Source organism: Monopterus albus, unplaced genomic scaffold (assembly GCF_001952655.1).
Source record: "Monopterus albus unplaced genomic scaffold, M_albus_1.0 scaffold27.1, whole genome shotgun sequence".
Lineage (NCBI taxonomy): Eukaryota > Metazoa > Chordata > Actinopteri > Synbranchiformes > Synbranchidae > Monopterus > Monopterus albus.
Window position 1 is genome coordinate 1,478,779 of NW_018127907.1, and position 13,398 is coordinate 1,492,176.

Below are 13,398 nucleotides of genomic sequence, written 5' to 3' on the forward strand. Positions count from 1 at the left end.
ATGTGACGACCGCTAGCTCGGTTGAGAGGAGCTGGCCCGACCCTGTCCTATACTGGGACAACTAACTAGCCAGCTATGCGCTAGCACCTATGCTGACAGTGAGGAGAACACCTTCTTTGTCTTTTTGGATTTTATTAGACAGAACAGAGAATGCAACAACAGAACTGCGGTTTACCTGGCACCGTGTGTTCCTCAGGAAAACAAAAAAAAAGTAAAGCAGGACAAACAGTAACGACACTCTCTCAGGGCAACCCGAGTTCCGCGCCAACAGAATCTAAACAACACGCCCACCTGTCATCCCTCTTATCTCCTCCCGCACCTGTTCCTCCCCCCCATCCCACATTGGCCAGAACAGCGCAGCATTTTGTAGAAAACAGCAGTAACCAATACATGAACAGCCTTCAATAACATTGTCAAACCCATTCGCACACAACAGAACACATGAACATCAGCGGCCGGTCAGGGTCGCCACAATACAGTGATCAGAGAGTCCGAGGGCTGCGCGGGGGACAGAGTGATAGGTGTCTTTTATTGTTGTGTAGCAGTGGTCCAGTGTGACTTTGTCTCTGGTGGGACAGGTAATGTACTGTCTGTATTTGGGCAGTTCGTGGGTGAGATTTGCTGTTAAAGTCCCCTAGAACAATGAGTGGAGAGTTGGGATGTTCTAGCTCCACGCTAGTTATTAGTTCTGCCAGGAGCTGTAGTACGCTAGCATGGACCTGCAGTCTTATATACACTCCGATTACAATGAAAGAGTTAAATTCTCAGGGAGAATAAAAGTTTGCAATTGATAAAGAGAGTCTCTAAATCCGTGTCACATGTCCTCTGTAGCACCATGACATCTGTGCACCAACATTCATTTTATGTAGAGACAGATTCCCCCTCCTCTCATCTTCCCGGACAGTTCCGTTACGCGATCCGCTCTGTACACCTGGAAGCCCGGTACTTGTATTACGTTGTCCGCAATGGAGTCCCTGAGCCAGGTCTCAGTGAAGCATAAAGCAGCAGAGCGTGCAAAGTCAGAGTTAGTCCTGTTGACGAGAAGAATTCCATCCATCTTGTTGGCTAGGGGTGAACATTCACTAGGTGGATAGACAGGAGCAGAGTCCGTGTCCCTCTCTGGCGTAGCCTCACCAAGGCGCCGTCATGCTTGCCACGCTGACGTTTCTTCTAGGTCCCGTATGGCAGCTGCGCCTCCAATCAGAATGTTCATACAGCATTCTTCGTTTGCAAAAATTGGAGAAAGATAGTTCAGTGTGAGTTGTCCCATATTTAACAGTTGCTTATTAGCATCACACACACAGGGGGCCTGCAACTCAGGCCACCCATTGATGAGTGCACCTCGAGATCAAGATCAGGGTGGCGGAGACACACACACACACACACATACACACACATACCTAGATTAACCATATTTCAATATGGAAGTGCGAGCTCCGGCTCACACCAAATGACCAATAGGATCACAAACTATTGAAGGTATTGAAGGTTGCACCCCTGTCCAGGGCGGGCCTGGCCCGGCCAGATAAAATGTATCGTAAGAACTTAATTTGGGGCTCAGAGAATGGAACTCCTGCGGGAGTTCTATCTCTCTGATCCCAGCGCTGTAAGGCCTACCTGTGCTCAGACTTTCAGTAAACTTTCTGTTGATTTTAAACAGTCCTCTCCTGTCTTCACTTCTCGTGCTTTCAACAAAAGAATTGGGTTAATCTCTAACACTACCAAGCAGTGGTCTGCTGACTTTGCGCCAGCAGGTGTGTCCAGATGAAAATGGAGTGTGACCGGGTAAATTTTGGGTTAGTTGGTAATGTGGGGGTACTGCACTACAAATTGCCGAAATGAACATGGACACGTCCAAACACCACTTGTGCCAATACATCTTCATGAGATGCCATGGTTCCTCAAAATAGGGCCCCAAGTGTCATTCATCTTGGGCTGTTTGCGCACTCCTGTAGTCTGTTCTGTAGACTGTCAGCCCACCCCTCCCCATTTTAACCTGATGGTATGATCCTTGTCTGTCATCACACCTGATGGCAGACCCCTCACACCCTGGACACAATCAGTTTGAACTCCTCCCCTCTGAACGCTGATACACTTAGCCCACGACAGTATGACTAGGGTAAATAACCCTAGACTGTGTGTATATATACACAATATATATATGTATTATAAGTACTTTTTTTTTTATCTTTTTAACTAATACACATTCCTTTTGCTTTGTTTGCACATTACTTCTTTCCTTTCTGTTCTCTCATCCTTATATTGTTTACTTGTGGAGTGCTACCTTACATAAGGACATGTACATACACATTGAGAGCTGCTGTACCAGAGTCAAATTCCTCGTGTGTCCAACACACCTGGCCAATGAAGCTGATTCTGACTCTGATTGCTTGCAGGCACATACATCAATAGCTTCTTCCCTACAGCTGTCTCTTTACTGAACTCTGTCCACTGTTGACCCCCCACTGCCTTCCTCTATACCACTACACACACCTCACTCCTTCTCTCCTCCCAGGACTAATGCAATACACTTCTGTTACCTGTAACCTGTTACCTGTATTTCGTTGCCTTGTACTTGTACATGGGTAATGATAATAAAGTTGAATCTAATCTAATACATCAATGAACACAACATACAGTCAGTATATAAAGTACCTGTGGCCGAACAGTATGGCAAAAAGATTCCCTACCATTCTGTGGTGTATTAACAAATAAAATAAAATAATCAATCAATCAGCTCTGGGCTCTCATCATTCACCTAAAAGACCCGGCTCATAGAGCCTACTCGTTCGCGACTGACACATCACTAGTTCTGTGTTAATACAACTTCACATGTTTAGTTTAACCTCATGTAAAAACAGTTTTAGGCAACTGGTTTTCCCACAGTTTTCTAGTAATGTCAGCTAATTTGGGTTAAGAGTGCAGGCCCCAAAACTCCCTGGCTCTCCGTTATTTACCATGCTTTTCTTCTGTGAAGAAGACAAGATGCAATTTTAATCATGTTCCATTTATAATATTTGCCAGTACAATAAAGGCATTTTAACTTTTAAAATATGTGTGCCTTGGTTGCATTTTCAAATTATTAAAATTTTTTAAATACTTGGCAATAAAGGTTTTTTATGCTTATGCTTATGGTTATGGTTATGGTACTGAAATTCCACACCCTTTACCAAAGAGCACTCCCCTTTTTTGTCTTGAAAGTACTAGTTCCACAAAGCTCTCCTAACCTATGGACCGTTAAAAACAATATTTTGGACCACAGTCTGAGGCACGGTTTTCAGTATCTTGTTGTCTAACAGACAAATAGACATGCTGTTTCATAGTTGATAAAAATTTTCCTCCTAAAAAGTAGGTTATACCATGAAATGTGAAATGATGCGCGAGTATGTAATTCAACCACTAGATGGCGATAATTCCTTCACTTTTCACCGCTTGTTCTGTACAGGGACTTTTATTTGGAAAGTCTATCTGTTGAGTTGGTTTTTCTTTTCTTCAGTTTTTTTTTTACACATCCACAGACTATATGGTAATAACATATGGGTTAATAGGAACAGTCAGACATACAATTGTGTATGTTTAATCCGACTTCATATAAGCTTACTTTACTATTGTGGAGATGGCACTTTTATTCTATAGGATCTTAGCCGGAAATGTTGTTATTGCTGTTGGCGGCGCAGGGGAGCTAACGTTGCTTGAACTGCGGGCAGAAACATCTGATAACAACAATTTAAACTTGTTTATATAGCTACCCGAAACGTTTTCATCGCAGAAACAGTAACGTTATATGTCAGTTTAAGAACCTTATTGCAAAACTGCTGTAGTGAACGTTATGACTAATTTATTTTTAGAGCTCAGGTTGCGTTGTTAGCATTAGCCTCTGATCAAAGAACTGACTGGCAGACATGGAGACTCGGGGGATTGAAGACATGTTTGACTTTCATCGGTAAGCAGCTCGGTTAATCTTTAGCTAATGTTAATTAGCTGTACTTATAGTAACATTAAGGTGTGGTTCTGTGTTTTCAATAAATATTAGCTGTAACGTTTGCTCGCGAAGCGAGGTCCAACCTTTATAAAACATCGAGCTAACTAGCTAGTCTAGCTGTGTGGAGGTGACGTTACGTTAATGCTTTATCACTAAAACATATTATGCAAACGTGTAATGCCGATTTTAACGCACACTTTGTAGTGTCATCAGCTGTAAAGTCAACGCCAAATGGTCGAGCTCGCTAGCCTATCCATAGTTGGTTGTTGAGCTTGGCATTGTAAAAAGACAACGGCAGCTGAGAATGAAGTTTAGCAAAAGACGATTTTAAAACTGGACTTAATGTACTGAGTTGACCTTTGTATCTTTGTACATGAGGGGCGAATACCTTTGCCATTAGTCTCAAAGGCGAGAAGTAAAAGTTGTGCCACCGTCATTTGCTCCACGAATAAATGGCTTTTACATGAGCTGGGATACGGGGCCTGTGGGTACAGTGGTGCTGGTTGTAGTGTCGGATAGGACTAATAATGGGCTTTCCAGATGGTGCCCAGCACCTCAAAGCTAAGGCAGCCCCACAGTGACACGTGTAATAACATGTAGAAAGTGGAAGCTGTGGGCTGTGGATAAATGCAAAACTGAAACTCACACTAACTCCTTTTTGTTCTGTGCATATTCTTTGTCTTTTGTTCTTCTCTCAGTCTTGTTAACTTACGTAAGAGCCTTGTACATACTCATGTACTGGAGTCAGGTTCCACCTTCGACACATTTGGCCATTAAAGCTGCTTCTGATTCAGTGTCAGTAATACTGTTCTAATATTGACATTGCAGCGAAGTAGATGGGTGTTGCATTTAGTTCACCAGTGAGTAATTGTTATTTAAACTTGAGATAAACGTTCAAATTCATCATGAAGTATTAAACTCTAATTTACTAGTTTCCTAGTGAGTACAGGACAGGTGTACCTGAGAATACATTTCTAACAGTCCTGTAGTTTTTTAACAGAGAGGGGGAAGGTGGCAGGTGGTAGTTCTTACCTCCTTAGGCTGACACATTTAATCTGTTTTACTGGTTTTTACAATGATAATGGATATTGTTATGTAATAGAGGTTTAACAGTTCTGAAACTGAAACAGAAATGGCCAAAACCTTTGTTTACTACACTTGCAAGTGTTTTGATTTAATAAAACCCATAAAACATTCCAGTTTTTCTTAACCCCCCCTCAAACACACACACACACACACACACACACACACACACACACACACACACACACACACACACAGGAGATGTAACACCCGAACCACACACACACACACACACACACAGATGAGGTATGACCCGAACCATGGATTTGGTGAACCCTTACACGCCTTTTAGGTAAAGAGTGGTAGTTGGCAGTTAACTTTGGTGTGGGTTTATGTGGTGGCTCAGTAAATTTAAATAAAGGCACCCCAGATATGGCATACATTTTGATCTATTTATTTATTTGCTTATTTAATTTTTCTTGAGTAAAGTTTGTTAATCACTGCAGTCTTATTGTGATTCATGTGATTTGTCAAGATCTCTTCAGCAACAAAATTTCAACAGTTTCTTTGATTGCACAGGTTTCCCAAAGATGCATTTGTTCTCCTGCTGTTGCTGATCTACTTTCCAGTTGGCATTTGTTTGACAATAATACGGATTTTCATTGGCGTCCACATATTCTTGGTCAGCTGTGCACTTCCAGATAATTTTGTTAGAAGGCAAGTATCAATCACCTATAGAGACTTCCTAGTAGTGAACTGTTATAACCTGTTTACATCCATTTTTCTTTGATTGCTTTTAGATTTATTGTGCGGGTTATGTGCTCAGTCCTGGGGATGTATGTGAGACAGAAAAACCCTCGGTCCAGAGACAAAAACACCAAGCTCTACATATGTAATCATGTAACAGAATTCGACCACAACATAATCAACCTGCTGACATCCTGCAATACTGTGAGTGTTCGACTTTTAACCATTTCTTTAGTTAACCATGTTGGACAGTAGGTTTTTGTTAGGGTGATTATAAGAGAACACGTCCAACATTTTAAACATTTAGGTATTTCTCAACCACAGGAACGCTACATGCTTCATGTGCCAGTTAGCACCTGTCGGCATGCCCCAGCTAATATGCCTGTAATTGTGGATGTGGCCCATACTTTTCAAAAATTTTAAATCAAAGCTGGAAATATTACACCATTATTATTATTTGTTTTAACATTTTGGGGGAGGGGCCATATTTAGCCTTTTTGTTTGGGGGGCATGCAGTGATTGTCAGTGGCGGGACAAATTTCCTATGTCATGCACACACTGTGCATGTATATGTGATGCTCTGCGCTGTCCCAGATGAATCCCATTATGTCCTGCCCTTGTTTTTACTCTTTCTTTGTCCTGCTTTCTCTGTGCAAAATAACGCAGTCTGACAGCCACTGTTTCTGACTTTTAGCAGCCAGGAGCTCCTCCATGGCTGGCTGTTTGAAATGGCTACTCGCACATTGAATAACACTTCTTATATCCTGCGCTAGGCAGGCGGGGCTAATTTTAGACCGTACTTTGACAGCACAGGGTTGAGAAGCTAAAATAACTACAGCAGGGCTGTGACAAGCAGTGTCATGGAGTGGGGGTAGAATAGCGGAGCGATCCCACATCCTGTCACATTTTTAATTGATTAATGAGACAGTGTGTAAAATCTTAGTTGATGCACTTTTAATAACTGCATATTCTTTTTGATCACATACATATCACTGTTTCTTTTGAAGCACTGTAAATGTTGAGGATGAAGGTACGTCGTGTTCTGTATGAAAACATCAGTGGCCACAGATGAACACATGCACATTTGCAGAGAAGACAGTGAAAGCATGTTAAAGTTGTACTTGTTCAGTGTATGGACCATCTTGCATCCCTCAGTTACAAAAATGTTTTTGTGTACGGCTGTCAGCTTTACCTTTTTTTGTTTGTTTGTTTTGCAAGTGCTACATGTGCAGAGAAGGCAGTGTTGGGTAAGCTTTCTCTGTGTCTTTCTGCTCATTAGCCCCACCTGGAGGGCTCCACAGGCTTTGTGTGCTGGGCCAGAGGCTTCATGGAAATCCATTCAGCTTCTGGCCTGGAAGCAGTAGGAGAATCTCTTCAGAGATACTGCTTGACTGCAGGTACTCCACCTTTACTCCTGTTTCCTGAAGAGGACACCACAAACGGTCGTGCTGGCCTTCTCAGTTTCAGGTTAGCGCAAATATTTCTGTTGCACTAGAAAGCACTCAGTGTAGGCACATGTTTGATTCAGCTGTCTTGCTTTTGGTTTTGGATTATTATTCACATTTAACTTCTAAATTGGTTGCACAGCAGTAACCATGAGGAATCCATCAGTATTTACACATGGAAACCATTTTAGCCTCATACTCATGACGTTCGTTCTAAAAAGAAACAGTGATTTAATCAAGCCAGCCACAAATTATCACCCCTCTTTCAAGGCACTTTGAGATACAAATACTCTGGCGGTTGTTTCTCCCTACTAATTTCCCTCTAGAGATCTATGGGGACATTAGTGTAAGGAAGTGAAAACAGCTGCGAAATTGATTCATTTCTTTGAGCAAGTCTGAACTGACTGTACTGTCTCTTCAGCTGACTGGACTGCACTGGAAACTGAAAAAGTTCCTCTGTTCTCTTTATGATCTAATAGCTTATATATTTTAAATAAAGTAAATTTCTCATGTTCAGAATTATGTTTGTGTTTAGTAAGAAAAATCCGATGAACATACACTCACCAACTACATACCTTTTTCCTCCCTTACAGTTCCTGGCCTTTCTCACTGACTGAGTCTGTTCAGCCTGTGGCCTTACAAGTGACCAGACCATTGATTGCTTTGGTAATATTATTTTTTTAATATGACCTTAAGACAAAATAGATAGGCAGATATTGTCACCATATTATTAATATTATGCTCCATAAATTGTATATACTAGTTGACTCTTGTGTATGTGTTATGACATAGTTACATATACAGAAGACTTTTGTGGTTGTGGTTGGCAGTAATGTGATGACACAACAAGATACAGACATACAAAAGGAAGGAAATCACTAAGGGAGAATAATATGTTTCATATACCATTTCTATGGAAAATCGTTAGAAAATTTGTGACAGCAAACTTATTAGTGTAGGCTGCGTAAATGTAATCCATTCGTCTCAGTACTAAGACTAATTCTGTCTGTGTGGAGCAGTGGCTAAAGGTATCCAGTGAGGATATTTTTAAATAGCTGCAGGATTGTTTGGGTCACCAGGACACCACTATAGCTACGAGTCCTTGCAGACAACTGAACTGAGGGCCTGTCACACTACAGTGTAATACAACCATATGGTCGACTTCGTTGTGTGTTGTGTGTTCACAGAGCACATCAGGGTCCAGTTGGCTGATGGAGCTCCTGTGGACATTTTTTGCTCCATGTACAGTGTATCATGTAAGGTACTAAATAATTTGTGTCATCAGTTCTATCAGCATTTGCTTTTGAAAGTTGAACCATAAATGGAAGTGGTTTTGTGGCAACAGGAGATATGTCAAATAGATGCACCATGTACATATCACTGACCCAAAATAAACACTTGGCTTTGGCACCAGAAACAACCCCCAGGCTCGTCTTCTCTAGCTGGTGATGTTGATTAATGAGCATGAATTTGAATGGTTTTTAAACTAAACTGCTTTCATTAGTCACTTTTTAAATGCCCTGACTTCCTCATTCAGTTTTTAAATAGTCTTCTGTTGATTTTGAGCATTTCTGTTGCCACAGTTGTTGTAGAATCCTTACTTAACATTTTAATATTTTGGTTTTACTTTTCTGTCCCAGTTGGCTCCCACCAATGTCCAGACAAGATGGAGAGTCAGCGCAGGAGTTTGCCAACAAAGTCCAGAAGGTAAACCATGCCCCCCCCCCTTGTTTGTTGGTTGAGTAGATGCATAAATGGCTAGATTCTATAAGGTTAAAAACAAATATGAGGAAAAATCTGTTTATATAAAAATGCAGTTTATACAGTTCCCTCACTCCAGCAATAATCATCCAGATCCCTCTTTAGTAAACTACAAAAGGTTTGTTTCCTAAAAGCACAGCATCATAAAATTTATGATCTCCCCCTTTACTGTGCCCATCAGTATCATAACTGCCTCCTGTTTTCTACTTTTGTTTTGCAGATATACACTAACATTGTATCCTTTGTTTGTTGTGTTCTAGCTACTAGCAAGTGAACTTGGCTTGGTCTCTACAAAGATTACTAAAGCTGATAAAGCAGAGCACATGAAAAGGAAAAGACACACTGTACCACAAATGTCTGCAAGTGAGTAAATGACATAAACCCACAATACATCTGATTCTCTACGTGCAAGGATTCAGATGATGTCAGCTGTGGCTGTCCTGACCCCTAGGTGTCAGGCCTGGCTCTATGGGGCTCGGGTTCATGGTCCAGAGTTTGGGCGCAGATGATCATAGGATTGCCAAGATGGCTCAGCAAGTGAAGGATGTGCTGCCTCATATCCCACTGAATGTTATCACAAAGGACCTAGGTGGGGCACATTTACATTTGACCTCACATCCCTGCCACCCCTTTGTAATGTACTGTCATGCTGCTTTCCCATTACATACATCTACTATGCTCTACCAAACTGTCGCTACACTATCCAGTCTTCCTGCAACAGTTTATTCCCTCTTAATTTGTAACACATGACAGTCAAATTTGAACTTAAAGCTGTCTCTTCATTGTGTACAGCAAAAACCAATTGCGTTGACACCACCATAACAAATCTGCTTGAGAATAAGGAGGAAACTACTGTGGAAGCATCAGGGCCGTCTACATTTGGGCCATCTAAGATCAGTGCTTACTCTTCTGGTTCTGCCTTCACTATTAAGGTTTGTCTCTGTGATTCTACATGCTGTTGTGCCTGAGCTGTGAAACGGGGAGTTTATCACTTAGGATCCACTGTCTTTAAACAATGAAGATCATATTCCTTGGATTACTTGATTTCTAATTTGCATTGAAGAAAATACTTGTTGGAGATTTTAGTTTAGCAGTACTTTGTTGTCACAGTTTAAACTGACTTAAGTTATGCAATATGGTAGGGGTGTGACGAGATCTCATTCCACGAGATCTTGCAGTATTAAAATGTGATGATATTTCTTGTCGAGGCAAAAGCTGGTTCGCTCTATCAGTACATAACAGAACCAGAGCAGCAGCTGGTATGACGGAGTGTAGCGGTATGTTCACATTAGTCCAGCAAAAACACAACTCCCTGCTGTGTTTCCACACATGGGGCTATGTTGGGCGGGGGATGACGGTTTGCAGGGGAGGTGTCGTAGGCGTGTACCATATGATCATATGGCTTCATCCTTGCTTCCAGCCCCTGAGTTTCCATTGTGTTTTTGTTAGCCATGCTGCTAACATAACCTACTCTACCTTAGCACCAATTCTATCACCGGTGTGTGTTGGCATTGATGTATAAAAAAACACCATTTAACATCCGGTACTAATGAAAATACATGGTGTATCATTATGGTGTGTTAATTGTGGCCAAGATTCGACAGTGAATAGCAGTGAATGCTCATGCTAACAAGGTAAACAAAAGAGTCTTCTTCCCATGGGCATCCATGTCCTGATCATCCTCGGTATGTGATTGGTCAATGCAGCGCCTTTGCCAGATGATGTCACCATCCAGGGCAGTGTAGTGAGAGTGAAAAGAGCTATAAGGTCACACACAGCTTCAGTTAGAAGCTCATGCATAGTTCATGCACAGTTATAAGGTCTGAAGAGACTCATGAGAAATCCTACAGGAGAAAAGTCAGTCACTTGAATTTGTGGCAAAACCTTTTACAAAGATTTCAATATGCACCAGCATTGTTTAGCATTTTGTGACTTTTAGTTGAATAAAAATTATTTTTCCAGTCATTTATTTCATTGTTGAAGATTTCTTAAAAATAGTGTTAAAATATTCTCTTCTCATGACCTAAGTGTATTGTCACACCCCTACAATATGTGCATCTGTGTTTCACTAAGCTCAAAATGTGTTTTCTCTCCATCTACAGCCTGTTGCCAAATGTTTTGGGAAATCACCAGCTGACAGACATTTGTCTCTCCAAGAGAGAAAAGAAGCACTGTATGATTTTGCAAGAAGGTGATATTTTCATGCATTAGCAATGTCCCCTCATAAAATGACTATTTTATTATTTGTAAGAGGAGCTGCATTTATGTTAATATTGCAGCAGAAAGGTCAGCAATTCATGGTGGAATCAAGTTTTCTGTTAGTCTCTTTTAAATAGATATTTTAATCACATATTTCTGTGCTTGTCCTGTCTGTTCAGTTCATGTTAATAAGCCTCAAAGAAAAGTCAAAGCTGCTTTATTATGCACAACATCTCACAGTTGTGCAGTAGTGCTTGTCATTCAACAGCGATTCTGTGTGGTGTTAAAGCTCCACTAGGCAAAAGTCTTGTATAGAAATACATCTGACTAATTTTAAATTTGTTCTGAAATCCAGAGTTTTTCTGAAACAACAGTGAGAGAACAATTCACACAGAAGTGCGAAGGTCTCAACGTAAGAGCATGGCACTTCTAAAGCATTGTAAGACGTATGGGGGCCAGTTTTATAAAAGGATAAAAGTCAACACAGCAGAACAAAAGACAAAATTCAGTGTGATACTGTCAGTTTGCTTGAAACACAACTCCAGTTGAATGTTAATGTTGTTGTGTAACTGCTGGATGTGTATGTTAGCACATTTCCCATAACTTTTATGACAGTATCACACTGAATTTTGTCAAAATGGTTGAAGTTTAGTGATTAAAATAATCACAACAATATATCCCATCAACAAAACACGGTAGCTTAAAGCCTTTCTTGTACACACTACTTGTTTAGGGGGAAAAAATTTTTGTTGTTCTGTATAGTGTAGGCGAAAACCCCTATTAAAATGTGGCTGATTAGTTTTATAGTTGGAGGGAATTTCATTATAATTCATTTTAATTTGGCCCAGAAGGGCACTGACAGGACCACGTTTATAATAGCTACAACGCATCTGCAGGCAGTTCGAAAAGCGATGCATGCAGGGTCACATTCACCATCTTTACCAGGCATTTCTGTGTTAAGTTCTTGACAGATTAAACAAACACTTTTAAATAAAGTAAAGACTGACTTGGTTTTGTTTTTCTCTACCAGACGCTACATTGAAAAACATGGACTGAATCAAGAAGACGGCCAGTGAACACACCTTGGGTCAAGTCATCCCTGAGAACCTGTCAGAAAGGAGCATATTCAGCTTGCATAGCAGTCTACTTTGAATGATGTTTTTATATTCTGTCAATAAGTTTGAGACAGATTTTGTCAATTGCAAGTAATGAAAGGAGTATTTGGAACATGTATAAGTTGATGAAACCGTTATTATGCATGTTTAATTCTTCATTCTGGCTGATACTTAATTTTGATAACAATTTGTATTACAATCTACCGACTGTGAATCATCTATTTATTTTTATAATGTCCAGAGTCGTCAATTAAAATAAAGTTCAGCTTGATCTTGCAATCAAAAATTACTTCAAACACAAGATTTGTGTTGTCACTCTTGCTACTTTGTGATCAGAATTAGATTCAAATGTCCTGAGGTGAGCATAATCTAATAAGACTAATAAGCAGGCTTTGGCCAGATTTGGATTGTTCAACCCGGCATATTTCTAACGCTTTGGCATCATTTCCTTAAATGCAAGACTACGACATTCTGCCCTAAGAGGGAGCCAGTAAGCAAATCTTTACTCATACCACTGAAAGTCTGGCCCCACTACAGTGTCTAGAAAAACAGTCTTGTCTTCTCCAGCTTTAGAAGATATTTCACATGAACAAATACTAAGATTTTACACTGGTAAGTATTGGTGATTCATGCACTTAGAATATATTATGTGAAAAGATGAAAATTACACCACAAAAATAAGACATCCTAGATCGGAAAGAATGAAATATTCTAATTAAATACCTTGTTCATTACATATGGTTGAGTAACATGCAGTATTATTGCAGCTTTACTGTATTAAGTTAAAAGATGTGACAGATTCTGCTGAAACAGTTACTGAGAATGAATATTTAGCGTTACATATAGATGGACTTTTGATTTATTTGATTTGATTTATTTATTCTTTCAAGCATGTAAAGACAGTTGATATGTCAACACACATAATTTTACACATATCCAACAAATGCTAATCCAATATCAATTTGCTTATACCTAGTACATGCTTAAGTGGAGTAGGAAGAAGTCAGACTTATCCAGTCCTACCCCATGACATCATCTTACCATCATTGGTTTGCAAGCAGTATCTCTACATAGATAATTCTCTTCTACACCACACAAGTAATATACTAAAGAATTATTACAGAGT

At 40.2% G+C, this 13,398-nt stretch overlaps 1 protein-coding gene across 1 annotated transcript; it reads left to right on the forward strand.

The window, feature by feature from the left end:
* Positions 1-3,632: 3,632 nt before the first annotated feature.
* On the forward strand, positions 3,633-12,551 carry aup1 (AUP1 lipid droplet regulating VLDL assembly factor). Its single transcript, XM_020595594.1, has 12 exons — positions 3,633-3,943; positions 5,585-5,722; positions 5,806-5,956; positions 7,032-7,219; positions 7,791-7,863; positions 8,385-8,458; positions 8,838-8,904; positions 9,219-9,321; positions 9,410-9,547; positions 9,751-9,890; positions 11,061-11,149; positions 12,188-12,551. The coding sequence occupies exons 1-12, from the start codon at positions 3,903-3,905 to the stop codon at positions 12,231-12,233; spliced, it is 1,248 nt and encodes a 415-aa protein (XP_020451250.1). The 5' UTR covers positions 3,633-3,902; the 3' UTR covers positions 12,234-12,551.
* Positions 12,552-13,398: the final 847 nt, after the last annotated feature.